This window comes from Gopherus evgoodei, chromosome 5 (assembly GCF_007399415.2).
Source record: "Gopherus evgoodei ecotype Sinaloan lineage chromosome 5, rGopEvg1_v1.p, whole genome shotgun sequence".
Lineage (NCBI taxonomy): Eukaryota > Metazoa > Chordata > Testudines > Testudinidae > Gopherus > Gopherus evgoodei.
Genome location: NC_044326.1, coordinates 33,504,362 through 33,522,640, shown reverse-complemented (window position 1 = coordinate 33,522,640; position 18,279 = coordinate 33,504,362). Strand labels below are relative to the sequence as shown.

At 38.0% G+C, this 18,279-nt stretch overlaps 1 protein-coding gene across 11 annotated transcripts in view; it reads right to left on the bottom strand.

Annotated features, from left to right (window-relative positions):
• Positions 1-18,279, bottom strand: part of SLIT2 (slit guidance ligand 2) — a 427,330-nt gene that overhangs the window by 96,492 nt on the left and 312,559 nt on the right. For 8 of the 11 annotated variants that reach the window (XM_030564146.1, XM_030564137.1, XM_030564144.1 and 5 more), the window contains 7 exons: positions 18,174-18,245; positions 15,692-15,763; positions 13,773-13,916; positions 13,462-13,625; positions 12,703-12,726; positions 9,057-9,207; positions 1,183-1,257 (listed from right to left, as the gene is read on the bottom strand). In XM_030564146.1, the coding sequence (XP_030420006.1) occupies positions 1,183-1,257; positions 9,057-9,207; positions 12,703-12,726; positions 13,462-13,625; positions 13,773-13,916; positions 15,692-15,763; positions 18,174-18,245 (702 nt within the window). The remainder of the gene's footprint in view (positions 1-1,182; positions 1,258-9,056; positions 9,208-12,702; positions 12,727-13,461; positions 13,626-13,772; positions 13,917-15,691; positions 15,764-18,173; positions 18,246-18,279) is intronic. The other 3 variants (XM_030564139.1, XM_030564143.1, XM_030564145.1) reach the window with 1 other exon arrangement.

The following is an 18,279-nucleotide window of genomic DNA, read 5'->3' as shown; positions in this document are numbered from 1 at the left end:
ACACCCTGGGTACAAAGTCCATGCTGTTGTAGCTTTGCTTTTATTGGCACTCAAGCTAGCTAGATTAAAGCTAGCTTGGGTATGTCTACACATGCTTCAATCAAACCTTCAACTGCAGTGTAGACTTGTCCTAAATGACTCAACTGTGACCTAGAGTGACAAAGTAGCGGTGAGTGAGTAGTGAGAATAGGCATGGCATTTGACCTTTGGTCTCTCTGAATATGCTACATGAATACCGATAAGTACCACCAGTGATGATGGTTTTCATGGGGTGGTGGACACCCTCCCACTAGCAACTGGAATGTGGATATCAACTCATTTCACATAAAGTTACTGAACAATCCTCAAACTGTGATAATTTTTGGCCATTGCTAACCTAGATTGGCTCCTTTTTCACCATCACATGTAGTAGTCATTTTATTCCTCTCTTTATATAAAAATGAACAGTGGATCATTTTTCATGAATTTGCTAGGATTGTATTCCCTTTCCTTGATACTTATGTGTGCAGTTTGCAGGAAACATTAATAAAAAGACTGAACACTAAATATACACTACAAGAAAGTGTCCTCTTTACTCTCTGACAAATATTTCTGTCCTTCACTAAGGATAAACAAAAGACACTTCATAGTGGCCGGGGTGGGGGTGGGGGTGTGTTCTTTTATTTGAAATTACTTATGAAACTGGTGAACATCTAAAAATGTCTCTTGGAATATGAATTGAGGACTTTAATTCACACAGATGAGCTATCTAGCCATTTTCCCAATCATTTAGTTTTGATAATTTTCCCTAATGATAGTTTGATAAAGCAAAAAGTCAAAGGCATGTCCTAAACGTGCTGAAAGAGGCAGAATAGCATGGCTAGAGAGTAACAGAGGAAGTTACAAAAGATTACTGGAACTGTTTTTGAACTGCTTAGGTTGCTAGATCCCTGCTTCGGTTGAATAACAGACCAGATGGCTGAACACTAAACTAAAGATGTCAAAGTTGTACAACATGAGAAGTTGCAACCGACTGTGTCTAGCTCCGTAGAAAAAAGCTGCCAACTTTGATCTAACTCAATGATTAGGCCAAACCCACAGTCCACCTCTTGATCTCTGAACCGAATACACTGAATCTCTCACATGTGAACTAATAAAGTTTATAGAAAAGTACAGAACAGATATCAGTGAAGATAAACTTACATTTTACGCAGCTGAGGAAGCTTCTTAAAGATCCCAGTCGCCTCTAACACTGTGAATTCATTGTTATTTAGTCTCCTGGAGAAAACAACAAAAATACAGTCACTAAATTATTCCAGCACCAACATTGCTTGACAGACTATTTTCTAGATTAGATAATTTTTTTTCATAATATCTTAACTAAAATATCTGCAGTACTCAGGTAAGATTTCAATATATGCTGCCATTTCTAATTCTGTAGTCCCTGTGTACACAAATCCACCACTAATTTCAATTAGAGTTAAGAATGCACAGGGCTCCAGGATCAAGAATAGAATGTAAATATTATAAATACAAAATCAGAAGGTAAATATAAAATGTGTTAATTTAGATCCTCTCTCTTTTTACTGATAAATAAAAATGCATAATAAACTAACATATAAGTCCATTGAGGGAATCTGATGTTAGCATACCTTCTACTCTAATCTAGCTTCTGGGACAGGGCAATACCACTATGTTGTTACCCTCTCTCCTCTTGCTACTGGGATGGGGAGCAATTGGCAGAACATGCAAAGAGTTAGTTACCGGCAGTAGTCAATTAGGGAACAAACAGGAGCAGCCTCATGATCCCATAAAGGTGTCATTTGTCACATCTATAAACTTTGTTTTTGCAAAAGACTTCCAAGGTCCAGGACTAAAGGGCTGCTCATCTCTCTCCTTCATGCAGATGGGGGAGACTGCTCCACTGTTGAAATTTTATTCCTCTCAGGGACAACACATCACAAATATTCCAGGGATGATCCAATAACAACTTGTAAATAAAAATCTTTAAGAAGTATATACAAACAACTGAAAATTGGTCCAGTGTTCATTACAGGATATTGGGTGGAGTCTGATAGACATCTGGAGATTCTCACAGAAATATTATTTACAAGGATGAAATTATTCTTTTATGCTTCCAGTCTGTTGACCGGGAATAAAGGGCTCTACAACATAGAAGTGTTCTTAAGCCCTAGGGTAGGCCCATGATTGCTAGCTGGAGTCAACATGTTCAGCCATAGACCACTTACCTCAGGTCATTCCATCTATTGTCAGTGTCTGAGAAATCACCAAAAGCTACTCTGTAGTGCTTCAGGAAAGTAGGTAATGAGCACCAGATGGTTGCTTGAAAAATCTGAAAACAATGTTTCACTGGTGCAGAAACCAAAGCCCCTTTAGCAGAGTGAGGCCTGAGCCCTTAGAGGCTGTTAACTTGGGCCAACTTTTATATTTCAATATGGTATGCATTGATCCATACAGCTAATATACCAAAAGGCCATTTTTCTTGCTAAGTGTTCTTTAAAAGAAAAAAAAATCCAGAACCATAATCTCTTCAGTTTTAGGGTGCTAATGTTTTAATCTCCTTACCCCATTTAAGGGTGGAGTCTAATTACCTTTTGTTTAGAGATTTCGGACCAGAGGAGATGAATGCCTGGATCACTATGGAACTCTGAAATTGGCATGGGTCTAAACTTGGAAACACTTCTCAGGATGATCTTGTTGGGAAAAAAGGTGAGAAAAGGAAAATGGCGAGAGAGCTGCTAGTTCACCTATCCTTCTAGCTGAGGTTATAGCTACCACTTTAAGTGATAGCCAGAAGACAAGCATTGAATTTATCAATTTGAAGTGCTGGTAGCACAGTCTTTTCAACAATTGATTGAAATACTACATAAACTTAAATTGGGAAAGGGAACAATTGTTTTGGACAGATGTAGAATATTTTCCAACCAAACAGAAGCACATAGACCATGCATTTCAAGAGGCACAAAGTGCCCACAAATTCAAATGAAGTAAATGAGAGATGGAAAATCTGGTACATATTGACCAATGAGTGTGACTACACTGAGTAACCTTTAAAGTAACCTTTGATAGGATGGAATGGGGTTTTGGATTCTATCCCTTCTTTTTACATCAATGAACACGTTTATCAAGGACACGCACACCTCCTGGAAGAGCTGCTTTCCTACATGTCAACAGACTATCTAACATTGCAACACAAGCCTTCTCTAATGCCAGCCATTCAAGTATCAGGAGAAGCCTGTGAGAGGAAATGTGGGGATCAGGCCCAGGTCCAAGAAGAAAGAGAATGGTCTCTCTAGGACACCATATGGATTTTCTTGAGCATCCTTTGTGATACAGATGAGACTCAGCTGTAGTAAACCCAAAAAGCGACAGACCTGGGGATACACAGGCCTTGTAGTTCTTCTTGGCTCTAGCTTGTAGACATGTAGTGATGTTCATGAGGCAAGCTCTCCCACTGGAAGCCTGAATATCCAGGATAACCAGGAAATAGTCACCATGGAAAGGGGAAGAGGAAAGGTTCACAGACATCAAGAGGGATTTTTCTGCCAGGCTCCTTTGAGCAAATCTGACATTGAAGTAGCTGTTAGCAGGAACTGCTGCTTGACATGGAAAAGAGAACTCAGATTTTCAGTCTGCTTGTCAAATAACTGTAAACCAGACTTTTTCATGAAGAAGCTGATTGAATCTTGATAAGATATTTGGTGGCCTCCAAAATCAAGGGCCAGTGCTCTTAGCTGAAGCAATGTTAGAATCAGGTTACCTAGCTCTGACATAGTGCTTTTCATCATTAGATCTCGAAGTGCTTTACAAAAGACATAAATAGGAAGTTGTTATTACGCATCATGGTCAGAGCTTCGTGTTAGGGAATGATTTTAAGATTTTTCTTTCTATTTTGAAGTTTCTTGGTAGTTGGTAGGTTATTCCATGTATTCCTGTATGAAGGATAAGGAAGATGGGATGAAGTGCTGGATCCTCCTTGTTGCAAGCTGAGGATCATGCAGCGTCAATGCTTTCGGTGCTGCATGTGTGACGTTATAATGCACACTACCATCAATAAGGTCAAGTCCTCAGTGGACCTGCAAGGAAGCAAGACACATGGACTGAAGGGTTGGAACCTGTATGGCTGTGGATACATGGAATGTATATGGTTGGAATTGAAGAACTCATCTAGCGAACAGCTTAGATTTTGAATTGTTAAATATTTGTTCAAGAGGTTTGTTTTCTGTGATCATCATATTCCAAATACATAGCTCCAAGTCACAATGAGTCCTTCTTTCTCTATTTTTCCATTGGTGTCAGTGTTCTTCTGGCAATGGAAATTATGCTGGCAGTGTTTGTCACTGAATCATTGTGTGCTGGTGATGCCACCATCAAGTGTTTGTTTGCTTGAAAGTTGGATATTATAGCGAAAAACAGTAAAAAGGATTTATAGAACTGGTATTATGTTCCATTTAGAGTGAGGTTCTTCTCCCGGAGTGTCTTGAATACTGATTTCAGTTATTTTTCAAGGGCCTTATGAGTTATCCCACATGTTAGAAAGTAATCAGCAAAGTATCTTACTTCCAGGATGCTTTATAGACCTTGCAGGATTGTGTTCCAGAGCACTTCAGTAGCTAAACATATACTGCATGACCATCTCCTGTGTCCCTATTTTCTAACAGACTTTGGGAACAAATAGCAGAAGAGGAAATGATTATAGCAAGGCTTAGTTCACTTGACAAAGTGATTCATTACCCACAATTATGCCTTTATCCTGGCTATATTATTCATGTGTGTTGCAAACAGGTCTGCGGCTGGTCCTGAACTAATCTGGAGAAATATTTTCTTGATAAAATCTTAAGTGCTGAGACAGTTCAACACTCCAAGTACAGAGAATCATAGATTATTATAGTTGGAAGGGATCTCAGGAGATCATCGAGTCCAACCCCCTACTCAAAGCAGGACCAATCCCCAAATCGCCCCCTCAAGGATTGCACTCACAACGCTGGGTTTAGCAGGCCAATGCTCAAACCACTGAGCTATCCTTCCCCCAGATAGCAAGTGGGAGACATTTTGCCCAAGAGAACATCTTTCTCATCTCCTTGGCTAGGGACCTGCTTCTTGTTCCCCACTGCTTGTTAATTAGCTATAACTGCAGACATTGTGTCTTAGTGTATGTCCACACTGCAATAAAAGACCCACAGCATAGCAGGAGCTGACCCAGGGCAGCTGAATTGGCTATGGGGCTAAACATTGCAATGTAGATGCTTGGGTTGGAGCCTTAACTTTGAAACCCTGCAGGAGGGATGGATCTTAGAGCCAGGGTTCCAGCCCAAGCCCAAACATCTATCCTGAAATCTTTACTCCACACCCAAGCCCTGCGAACCCAAGTCAACAGACCTGGGCTCTGAGTTTCAGTGTCGTGAGTTTTTTTATTGCAATGTAACCATACCCTTAAGGGTTAGAGGCCTGGAGCCAGCCAACCCTGAACACCTGAGCAGGAATCACCTGATTCTCCTCTAACAGCAGCAGGAAGCTGCAGAGGGAGTTTTTTCAGGGAGTTCTCAGGAAGAACAGAAGTGAGTACAGAGGTTGTTGGGAGTGAGTAGGCTCCAGCAGAGAAACCTGAAACCTGATAGTGAGACAACAGGCAGGGAAGGCCTGGGAGAATGCATGGACTTGAAAACTTTATTTTGAATGTTTGTTAGTTTAATAAAGCAGGAACCCCTTACTGGAAGAAAGACTGGGGCCTGGAAGCCAAAGCCAGAAGGCTGAGCTCCAGCTAGCAAAGTTTGGGAGTAGCCAGCCAGGAAGACCCTGACACCAAGGAAGTTTGGAGCTGTGCCAGCTTAATGCTGGAGGGAAAACTTTTGTGTTTATTTTTTTTTAACTTTATCCTATTAAAGGATTTGTAAAAAGCCTCTTTTTAAGTTTGAGTAACCAAGAGGGGAAATTGAGGTGAGGGACTGCTTATAGGACATCACTCAGACCTGCATTTGGGTATCATCTTCAATTCAGCCCTCTCTCTTAATGCACATATCCAGACTATATCCAAGTCTTCTTGTTAAAACATTTCAAGGATTTAGCCTTATTGGTCTGTACAGACTGCCAGGACTCTTGTTCAGGACTTCATCACCTCATGCCTTAACTACTATAATCTCATCTTGACATCAGTTACATTGCACCTCCTCAAATCCATTCAAAATGCTGCTGCTAGCACCACCTTTCTGGCTTGTGATTCTGACTATATTACTCCCCTCCTTGCTTCTCTCCACTGGCTCTCATTCTTCCACTGCAACAAACATAAGCTCCTTCTCTTTACCTTTAAGCCCATTCATCATTTAGTCTACACTATCTGCCAGGTCTACTGGCACGTCAAGGCATCAACTCACAAGAACAGCCAGACTGGGGCAGACCAATTATCCACGTAGCCTAATATCCTGTCTTAGAATCCATCATTTTGTATACTTGTGATTATGTTTTCCAATGTGCATTACTTTGAACTTAACAACATTGAACTTCATCTGCCATTTTGTTGGCCAGTCACCCAGTTTAGTGAGATCCCTTTGTAACTCTTTGCAGTCAGCTTTGGATTTAACTATCTTGTGTAATCTTGGATCATCTGTAAACTTTGCCATCTCACTGTTTACCCCATTTTCCAGATCATTTATGAACATGTTGAACAGCACTGATCCCAGTGAAGATTCTTGGGGGACCTTTACTGAGGCACTGCTACAGGCTAGGGACCAAGTGGATAGGCAGCAGTTCTGCAGAAAAGGACCTGAAGGTTACTGTGGGTGAGAAGCTGGATATGAGTTAACAGTGTGTCCTTGTTGCCAAGAAGGCTAATGGCATTTTGGGGTGTATAAGTACAAGCATTGCCAGCAGATTGAGGGATGTGATCATTCCCCTCTATTTGGCATTGGTGATCCTCATCTGGAGTACTGTGTCCAGTTTTGGGCCCCACACTACAAGCAGGATGTGGAAAAATTAGAAAGAGTCCAGCGGAGGGCAACAAAAATTATTAGGGGCCTGGAGCACATGACTTATGAGGAGAGGCTGAGGGAACTGGGATTATTTAGCCTGCAGAAGAGAAGAATGAGGGGGGATTTGATAGCTGCTTTCAACTACCTGAAAGGGAATTCCAAAGAGGATGGATCTAGACTGTTTGCAGTGGTACCAGATGACAGAACAAGGAGTAATGGTCTCAAGTTGCAGTGGGGGAGGTTTAGGTTGGATATTAGGAAAAACTTTTTCACTAGGAGGGTGGTGAAGCACTGGAATGGGTTACCTAGGGAGGTGGTGGAATCTCCTTCCTTAGAGGTTTTTAAGGTCAGGCTTGACAAAGCCCTGGGTGGGATGATTTAGTTGGGGATTTGTCCTGCTTTGAGCAGGGGGTTGGACTAGATGACCTCCTGAGGTCCCATCTATGATTTACCACTTTCCATTGTGAAAACTGACCATTTATTTCCTACCCTTTATTTCATATCTTATAACCAGTTACTGATCCATGAGAGGACCTTCCTGCTCATCCCGACTGCACTTACTTTGCTTAAGAGCCTTTTGTGTGTGACCTTGTCAAAAGCTTTCTTAAAGTCCAAGTACACTATATCTATGGGATCACACTTGTACACATGCTTATTTGTACCCTCAAAGTATTCTAATAGATTAGTGAGTCATGTGTGTGTTGACTCATGTATTCATCTGATAATTCTATTCTTTACTACAGTTTCAACTAATTTGCCTGATACTGAAGTTAGGCTTACTGGCCTGTAATTGCCAGAATTTCCTCTGGAGAGCTATTTAAAAATTGATGTTACAGTAGCTTTCCTTCAGTCATCTGGTATAGAGGCTGATTTAAGTGGTAGGTTACATATTAGTTAGTAGTTCTGCAATTTCATATCAGAGTTCCTTCAGAACTCTTGGTGAATACCATCTGGTTCTGGTTTATCAATTTGTTCTAAAACTTCCTCTATTGACACCTTAATCTGGGACAGTTCCTCAGTTTGGCATCCAAAAAGGAATGGTTCAGGTGTGGGAATCTCCCTCACATCCTCAGCAGTGAAGACTGATGCAAAGAATTCATTTAGCTTCTCTGCAATGGCCTTATCCTCCTTTAGTGCTCCTTTAGCACCTTGATTGTCCAATGGCCCCACTGATTGTTTGACTGGCTTTCCACTTCTGATGTAATTAAAAATATTTTGGTGTTAGTTTTTGTGTCTGTTGTTAGTTGCTCTTCATATTCTTTTTTTTTTTTTTGGCCTGCCTAAAATACTTTTACACTTGACTTGTCAGAATTATGCTCCTTACCTCACTCTGTCAATAATGGTCATTCACCTGTTTGCTTAATTCTGAAGCACTTCTGCACTTCCATCCATACTGCCCCCTATGCATGGGACGAACCAATAAAACTGTCTGAATTTAATCTCCCTCTAAATTCCTCTTTGAAACCTACCTCTGCTGTAATGTCTACAAATCACTTCCATCTGGTACTGGTTAGGTAAGCACCAAGCTGTGACTTCTCTTCTTCAGCTCTACTCTGTTTGTTTTATTTTCCTCTCATCCTCACAACCCAGTCCTTTCCTGTTTGTTTCATCCACCACTTGTTTCCTGTCTGACATGTACACTGTGAACAATCTGGGGCAGAAACTGTCTTCTTTGTTACATGTCTGTACATCACCGAGCATAATGTGGTCCTGCTCCTTGATTGGGTCATTGATTTGCTATTTTTATATAAATAAAAAATAACACCCCCCCCACACACAATAAAAAAGTAAAATAAACAGCAGACAATCATGGAGTGGAAACATGGCATGATACAGCAGTTTCCTTATTAATTTTTGTTAGTTTAGGTATTCAGTTTTGCTTTTGATGAACTATAACACTTCAATGGGTCGAGTGTTAGCAAAAATGCTTTAAACTCAGTTATAACATTGTTCAGTATTCAAATCAACGGGGAGAGGAGTAGTCTGAATTTCTTTTATTCCCTCCTTCTTTTAAGCTGTGTTGACTTTTCAGACCAAAATTTTAGCTGTACTCCCACTGGCGAGCAGCACATTATTGCGGGTTGAACTTACAACTCTGCTGTGTACTGGGGGACATGTTCAGGAATTTTGTTGAGCTTCTGATTGGAGCAGTCCACTGTGGTTCCTTCACAGCGGCATTTTTCAGGGCAAGCCAGATCTGCAAAGCAGTCTCCACTTAGTTTTGATCTGTAATCTTCAGTGCCTGTGGAAGAGTCAAGGCAAAAGACAGACACTGAGTCCACAGAGTATGAGATTCATTTCTCATGAGAAAATTAAAATGACAGCTCTGCAATGCAGAGGATAGGTGAATAACTTGAGAAACATTTGGTAAACTTTGTGCTACTAAACAGACATGAAGGCTTCAAGAGAGGGTTATAATACAGGGGCTTGAGATATGCTGGAAAAAATTGTGACCAAGTTCATATGATGGGAGAACACTGAAAACTTAAGCTTTTCACAGCTGTACTTTCTGCTGATTGTGCTGTCAGCCAATCTTGCCTGGTTTCCATCTAATTACACAAATGCCACTGATTATTACACAATTTATTATTCTCTCTGTGTGTCAAGATTTAATAGATTCTTGTATGCCATTTCTTTTTTCTTGTTACTCTTTTTGTTGTTGACTGGACTTCATTAACCTTCTATAGTAATTTCTTTTACAGTCCCCAATCCTCCACATAATCTCAAATACATAAGATTCAAAGCCCTATTTTCTCCTTTAATTTAAAAAATGTATAATCCTGACTTAAGCCTCAGCAGCTTGCCATGCTGTAGAAAGCTGCGTGACGTTCCATGGTGCTTGACAGAACCATGTTTTACTCATACCTTGCAACCACATGGTTAGATCAAGCACAACAGAAAATCTCGCTAAATTATCATAACTGCATCCACTAGGCCAAGGACAAGAGCAAGGGAAAAAGAGGAAGGAGTAGGGAAAAGCTACAGAATCTCTTGAAGTTTAATACTTGCTTACATGACATGGCATTCCTATTACAGAATGTCCACTGCCACTGTAACAGTATTACTGTCACAGCTTAACTAAAAAGTACAAGAAATAGACCACATTGCAAGTTTCTTAAACCATTTCCCACAATCAACAGAACAAAAATAACATCCTATTCATATCAGCAGAAAACATCCAGTAAGGAACTGAGGGTGGGTGACAGGGAAAACAGATAGATGCTCAAAGGACCTGTGGGTTCTTCTTGGACAAAGGTGGAAAGACACTAGTAGAAGAAGGTGCACCAGGAATGGGAAGTACACTGTGATTTAGTTCAGAAACTGAACTTTACTTACAGCCAAAATGGTGAACTCCTGCAAAAGTAAAGATAGCCAAGAAGGAAAGAAAGACAGAGTAATCCCAATTAAAATAAAAACATGAAACTAAGCACTCTCACTCTCTTGCCTCAATATTATTTCTTTGATTATAGGATGTTGCAATGAGGCACCATCTTTAGGACAGAGAGAAGAATTAATTTTAAGTGGCATACGAAACTTCAACTAAGCTAAAGGGTAGAGATTAATTATGAACTATTTATAGGATGATACTTTTCATGGGGTATAATTTATCTTTTTAAAAATTATTTTATTACGATAAGATAGAGTAATGCTGCTTTATACAGATGTATGCTAAGCCACTTAAAATAAAAAAAAAATAATCAAAGAAACTTTGGGGAAACAGTCAAGTGCTACAGAACAAAAGAAGCCTCACATACTGTAATATTTTAGCATCTACTTAGCTTCAAGTAATGTATATGACATAACTACTTGAAATATTTTTATGAACTAATACAAAAGCAGGATTTTTCAAGTTCCTGCTTTATTACTGTTATAACCTTTAGTCTTCAAACATGACTATGTGGGAATACTGTTAAAATAGTTTAAGTGTCTGTGAACCCAGAGCTCTCAGCTATAAAAAGTCTACATTCAACCTGCTATAGAAAAAGCTGACTTTTTTAATGATGTTTATCTAAGCATAAAGTGTATCCAACTTTCTTTTTTTTTAAATGGGGCTTTGAGAATTACTTATGAGCAAGAAAAATTCTAACTTGTATGTGCATAGTAGTTCAAACTAAATCACAGACAATATTTAGGTCAAGATCTCCAAAGTCTGAAGAAATGTTACACATTGTAAACTACGTCCATTAGTTACTTAATAGGAAGAGGATACACGGAAGCCACACTTCAAAAAATAATATTCTCAAAGCTTCTTGATCTGTTTCACATTTTAGCAATTACAATTTTAAGTAGGATATTATTTCTTGTAGGTAAATAAATCAGAGTTGTGTGTGACCATGTTATAAATTGCCTATTAAAGATACTTGCTAGTAAAATGCTTCAAATTTAGAGACAAAAGTCATTTTGGCAATATTGAGTAGAAGTCTCTATGTGTGAGGACTACAGCTCTTCTACTCATTATGGACTTCAAGTGGCCAGATAGATTGGGGAAATCAGATCTCCCTTCCCCACTTTAAGCTATTTTAAAATAAGAAGTTTCTACTGCTGCCAGTGATGGCAAACTACCCTTCTTGTCCAGTTTTCTTTTTCCCCTACAAAACTAAGCCAACGTATTAGTAGAAGGACATGAAAAATCTCACACGATCATTCCAGTTTAAAAAGAAAATTGCATGGCAATAAAAGCAAAGCGGTTAAAACATACCAGTTTAAAAGGTAATAGGCAAGATCAATCAATAAATCAGTATTTAAAACACTGCAGAAAGACAATATACATGTAGTGTTTGAAAGAACAAGTGCATTCAATAAGCTACTGTAAATATTTTTCTAGATATTAAACTATGAGAGAAGCTTTTTGTAGTTATATATATATATAACTTGTATACTTGGCCAATCAATTATTTATCACCTGTTATGAACAGAATGTAAATATTTTTCTATAAAGAAAGCAGTGCACACACTTGACAGCAAAGGGAAAAGAAACAAATTTCAAAGAGCTAGGGCAATATCATTTTTCCTTTGGCAAATGTCACAGTACTACAGTACTTGAAAGTGATGTTTACATTTCTGTTTCACCCCAACTCTTAAATTTTGTTTCCTCTTTAACAAAAAGTATTTCTAATGCACAATGTGTGTGAGAGATTTTAAAATGCCTTTAACGAGGAACATCACCATTCTTTTCCTGGCATTGGGTTGAGATTTCATAAAACACAGGAATCATAGGGTCACAGGTGTGCAAGCAACAGTTGCAGATAGACAGCAGGGAACTGCTGGTTTAGAGCACAAAAGCAAAGCAAGAAAGGATTCATTTTTTAAAGTGGCTTTAAGTTGTACTAGCTCTTTGACAGTAGGAAGATTTTCTGTATTTAAAAGCAGCTCAATGGCTACATTTTAAAAACAGTAGTGTTACAGTAGGTAAGATATACAAGGTAGGTAAAGATGTCAGTTGGAATATATAGTAACAGGTGCAATCTTCTAACTAATGTAAATAAACGTATGATTTTCATAGGCTATGTGCAGATTTGTGAGACAAAAAAAGATATCAGGAGCTGCATGCAAAGCCCTTGTATTCAGAAAACAGAACTACTAGTAATCTACACAAGAAAATATATTTATCTACAGAGTATTGACTATATTTAAAACACATGCATCAGTTTCCTAAAGCTATGACAAATTTTGCTTTTGGGTGGGGAGAGGAGAGGGTGTCTGCAGTTAGTGAGGTTTACTGCAGAGCCAAACCTACCTGGAATGAAATACTGTTCTTTAGCTAAATAAAAACAAAGAGAAAAAAATAGAAGATGCACCTGAATGTCAGCAAGCAGAGAATGTGTTCTATTAGATTAAGTATGGACTACAGTTAACTGCAGATAATTATGTGAAAAAAGTGTTTTCACAATAAAAGCTGATAAACGACATGTGAATAGTTATAACTATATCCGGAACAAAGATAACAAACAGTTTTCTTTTGGTATTTGCACTCAAGGCTGAATAAAATGTAGAATGTGAAATGCACCTGGAACAGCTGGATACCATATGACAGAGGTTAGGGCTTAGAAAAATGTAAGTAGGAAATGGAATAAGATTAGAAAAAGCAAATAGTAAATTTCAGTATGAAATAAGCTCTCTGTGTAACATGAATAGGTCATGTTTCCATATTTAGCTGGAAATATTTAGATCTTTCACGTATTCCAAAGCCTTGTGAAACTTTGTTTAAATGATTTATGCTGGTGATCCTTGTAGAGAATAACTCTATCATTTCATTCTGAAGTGCTGTATATTACATTTCTTCGGTTAGATTTAGTGCCAAATGTGTTAACTACACTATATTCCATGATCAAATAATGTGAGCCGCCCATTATTTTCCTCTTTGTTCAGTAGAAGAACAAAAAAAGTTCTGCAGTGTTTAATAATTCAGTAGAAAACCAGCTGCTTTTATTAAAACTTCTGTAACCACTGTTTTTTGGCAATAAAAGAGAAATAGCAGCTGAACTAAGCAAATTACCTGAGCAGCGGAATTTCTTGCTTTTGATCTGACCAATCCTTTTGTTTGCCAGACGGCGGGGGCTGGTGCAACGGGCACCACTGGTCTCAATAGGGTTTGCATGAAGATAATCCGCCAGCCACTTCAGATGGCAATCACAAATAAATGGGTTCTGAGCCAAATGCCTTTCATGAAGGAAACAAAAAAAAATTTTTTTTTTTTACACATTATTTGCAATTGGTCTCAACTATTCCTGAAATGCTCTTATGTTATAGAAAACAAACATAAATAGAAAGTCGCATTACATACAACACAAATAAAAGTATACATACAAAGTCTGAATTGCACGTAGAGGTGAAAAGGTGCCTTTAGCAATGGTTTGAAGCTTGTTATCATACAGAGAGAGAAGGTTCAGGTTGTGTAGGTCTTGGAAAGCATCTACTCGTAGGCAATTTATCTTGTTGGCATTTAATAGTCTGTTATATGAAAGACAATTATAAAATAGAAATAATTAGTTTACTGTCACTCAAGCTTCACTGTTGTATCGCCAATAATTCTTTGTATCCATTTGTAACCGGAACAAGAAGGTTATTTTGCTTATTATACAAACCTTAATTAACAAGCGCACAATTTTTTTTATTGAATTAAAATAACTTATTTAGGTGTTCTGTAATTATTCTGTACCATTTACACACAACAGGAGTTGAAATGCACTGACTTCTTTAGTAAAATTGCAGTGTTGTGTGTGTTCATGGAATGTACGTGGGTGGTGTTTATCTGAGCAAGGAAATGAGCTTGAGAAATCAAGTATGGACAAGGAAAACTTTGCCTCTTTCCCAAAAGAAGGACTGAACACTGTGTTCATTAGCTAGAAGAGATGTACAATGGCATGCTTAATTACATGTTAGTAATCAGCATATGGCCACATTTCCAGAAATTATAGTAAAAAACTGGTGGCCCAGAATAAGATATAGTCTGGATATATCCTGGATCTGATTTTCTTCTCCATCTCCAAAGACAAACACTTTTTCCCCATCCCTCCCATATTACAAATATAAAAAGATAAAAAGGAAGAGTGTTTTTACAGAAGTCTATTACCTTTTTTAAACAACAAAAATTTAAGTTTACCATGAAACTTGTTGGATTTTTCAAATCATATCCCTTTTGAGTCTTCCTTTTTTTCCATTTATCAGGATGAATAGTGAAGTTAGTGTGTTCTGTGCTTTGAAAAACTGGGTTTTACTGCAATGTAAAGGTGGATTTGTGTTTGAATAGAAGTGTGGTCAAGGGAGGACATGCACTTCAAATAAAATAAGGAAAGGAGCTGCAAAATTTATCAGAGTATAGTGGAGCTTTCAATATAGCGTGAATAGAAACAAAGATTTATCTTTGATCTTTCAGTGAATATAATTCTCTGTAACAAAGTCCTCTCAGAAGGAAACAAAGGCAAATGCTTTCCTGAGTACTGTATCAGGATCTAAAGATGAAACATCAACCCCAGATGGTGCTATGATTTATATTTTCACATTACTGACTTCCTAGTTTGCCACTTTCTTCCAGAAGTATTTATAGGAGAAATTTTGCCTATCACATCTCTATAAAGTGTGGGCAAGAAAAGCTTCAAATCAAGTAGGTAGATGTTATTTTCTAAGATCATCAGACTTTACAGCTACAAGCCAGCGATTCCCAGATTCTCCACTGCAGAACATCACTGCTGATTTATGGCTTAGTACACACAATCTATTTTTAGACAGTACTACAACTGCACTGTCAATCCTGCTGAATCTTTTGAGAAAGTTTGATCAACATATCTCCAGGATGCTCCCCCTGATACTCACTGTTAAATCAAATATTTCTACTGTGATAAATGTAGACTCTCTACTAGTACTCAGTGTATACCACACCTTCAGCTCAAGAATCTCAAAGCATTTTGCATAGTTATCTAATTTTCAGAAGACAGGTTAACGTTATATTCATTTTAATGGTGGGTAAACTCGGACACAGAGTATATATGACTTGATCAAAGGAACACATGACAAACAAAAGTCAGAGCCAGGGATAGAATCTAGAAGTCTTGACTCCTATAGTTTCATCTACTAAAACTAAAATTAATGATTTCACTGCACATCTGATATTGCATATAGGGATAATTTCCTATCCTTTCTTTTCTGGGTACATATCAAAGTTTCAAGTCCCATCTCCTCTCCCACCAGTTAACTCAAAATGAGATAAGCATTAAACAAATACTCACAGCAATTGTAAAGAGAAGAGTCCTTCAAATAGGCCTTTTGGAAGTTCTGTAATTTTATTTCCATAAAGGACACTGTAACAGAAAAGAATCAATCAAGGGGGCTACTATTAAGGTACAAGTTTCCTGGATCTGACTTGGAAGACAGAAAGAAATTTCTTCTGTCTTCCCTGAAATGATTCTAAATAGAAATAACCAAGACATTTGGGGCTTAAAACCAAGGCCCCGGCAAGCTCCCCTGTATGGGTGCAGAAATCTGCCCCTACAAAGACCATTGCAGGAAATGGTGACCAGATGTCCCGATTTTATAGGGACAGTCCCGATTTTGGGGGCTTTTTCTTATACAGGCACCTATTCCCCCCCACCCGCCCTCCTGATTTTTCACACTTGCCCTCTGCTCACCCTATTGCAGGATCAGGGCCCAAGTATCTACTTTAACAAGGTGACAGGAAACTTAGTCTACTGATGAACTGGTCAGTGGGTAATAAAGCACAAGTACTGACAAGACGACTTTCTTCTAAGCAGTTTTTTTTTATGCACCACATGGCTCCAGATAGCAGCCAGTATCACTGACAGAGACAGCCCGATACTAAAGATTTGTGTCTGAATTTGTTTCTCTTTGTTGATTCTACAGCAGACACTAAAATAAAACTCCATCGTACTCTTTCAGAAGTGGAAGAGTTTACCGGCTAATCCCTAACACACTGAACTGCCATATCTCCTAATAAAATATATCACCTTCTTTACTGACACATGATATAAGTCAAAATGTTCATTTGACTAGGAAAATTAGTTAAAAGGCCAGTAAAAAATTATATATTGTACTAAAGGTTTCCAAACTGCAGCTCTGAGACCCACAATGGCACCTTGTGAAGACTCTGGAGGCAACAACTGATGTGCATGTTAAAATAGGTTTGTAAAATAAAAAAAATCATGCAGCAATAATACTTCCTAGCTTTTCAGTTCTTGGCTTCGCAACCTTAAGAAAACAACACAGACTGATAAAATATGCACTATGGTATATGCACACAGTACAATAAGAATACTTAGCTCTTTTTCTAGCACTTTTTAATCCAAAGATCTCATTGCATTTTACTAAGAGGGTACATATGACATTCCATTTTATAGATGGGGAAAGTAAAGCACAGAAAAACAAAATGATCAGCTAAAGTTCACACACACCATGTTGATGGCAGAGTGGGGAGTAGAACCCAAGTCTTCAACTCCCAGACCAGTGCCTTTTACAAAGAGACCATCTCACACATGGAAAACCAGAGCAAGTTACATTTAGCCCCTTAAGTCAAGATTTCCTGTAGGTAGCATTTATGTAATATTTTTCTTAACTAAATCACATTATGCTATAATCATTTACCCTTTCAGATATTCAAAAGTATTATTTGAGAAGAGATTATTTCACAGAGGGCAATCTGTCTTCATTAGATAAATGCTTATGTGGAAGGATCTATTCTCTAAAATCCGTAACGTCCTAATTTTTGGTTGTAGTTAGAAAAATGAATTACAATTATGATTTTTTTTCTTATAACAGTAGAACAGCTGGTTCCATGTACATAGACAATTTCTGATGAAATAATTTGAGAAGCAGCTTGCATAGCATCTTCCTATATAGCTTTAATAGGAGCCAATCTTTTAATGTGAAAAAGCAGCTAGAATGGGATGTGTGTGAAAATAAAATGGATGCTCCTCAGGGGAACAAAAAAAAAAATCATTATATTTAGAATCCTTTAGAACTGCCAAAGTAGTGGAAGCCCTGTCTGCAATAAAGCAAGTAATTTTAAAGAAACTGTATAAACTTCCATTCCACTTCAAAGTATTTCTGAAGTAACCAATTCTGTGAAAACTAAGTCAAGTAGGAGAAGTAAAACAGTACTTAATTATAATTAAGGATCAAATGACAGAAGCTGAAAAAACAAAAGGTCCTATTCGCTAAGGGATGGAGAGTAAAGTAGCATGAGGCTATCAGTGCTCACTTTGTAAGCTTTGCATGTGAAAACTAAGCTTATTCACAAAACTGATCAGAAGGAATTGTCATAATTTCTGCTAATGATCATGATAAAAATGGGATAAGCCCGCAATTTTCAAAGTGGAACAAATTTAAATCATCATGAGTTTACTCCAAACAATATTTTTCAATTTAACATGAATGTATATGGCATGAGAAGAGGGGTGTTTTCCATTCCCTGACTGGCTTACTGGTCCAAGTTATCAAAGGATCCAGCTGGGACCTTTTTACATTAGTAGCACATGGATCCTTCTCAAGACCTGAATCTAAGAAGTTTTAGCATTCAGCCACAATATGATGTCAGGTTATAGTTCTGACATCTCTGATGTTATCTTACAGCTTTCAAGGGCATGAAAAATGAAGATTAAATGAGAATTTTGCATGAAGTCAAACATCTTTAAAAACTGAATACCAAAAATGTTAGAAATTTTGCCTTTCTTTTGAGAAAATCACATTGATACTTACAGTGAATTGAGTGAACGCAGGCCTTGGAAAGCATCTGGAGCTGTCTCAGAGATCTGATTATTGCTCAGGTCACTAAAATAAGAAATGAGGGTATATTAAATGAATT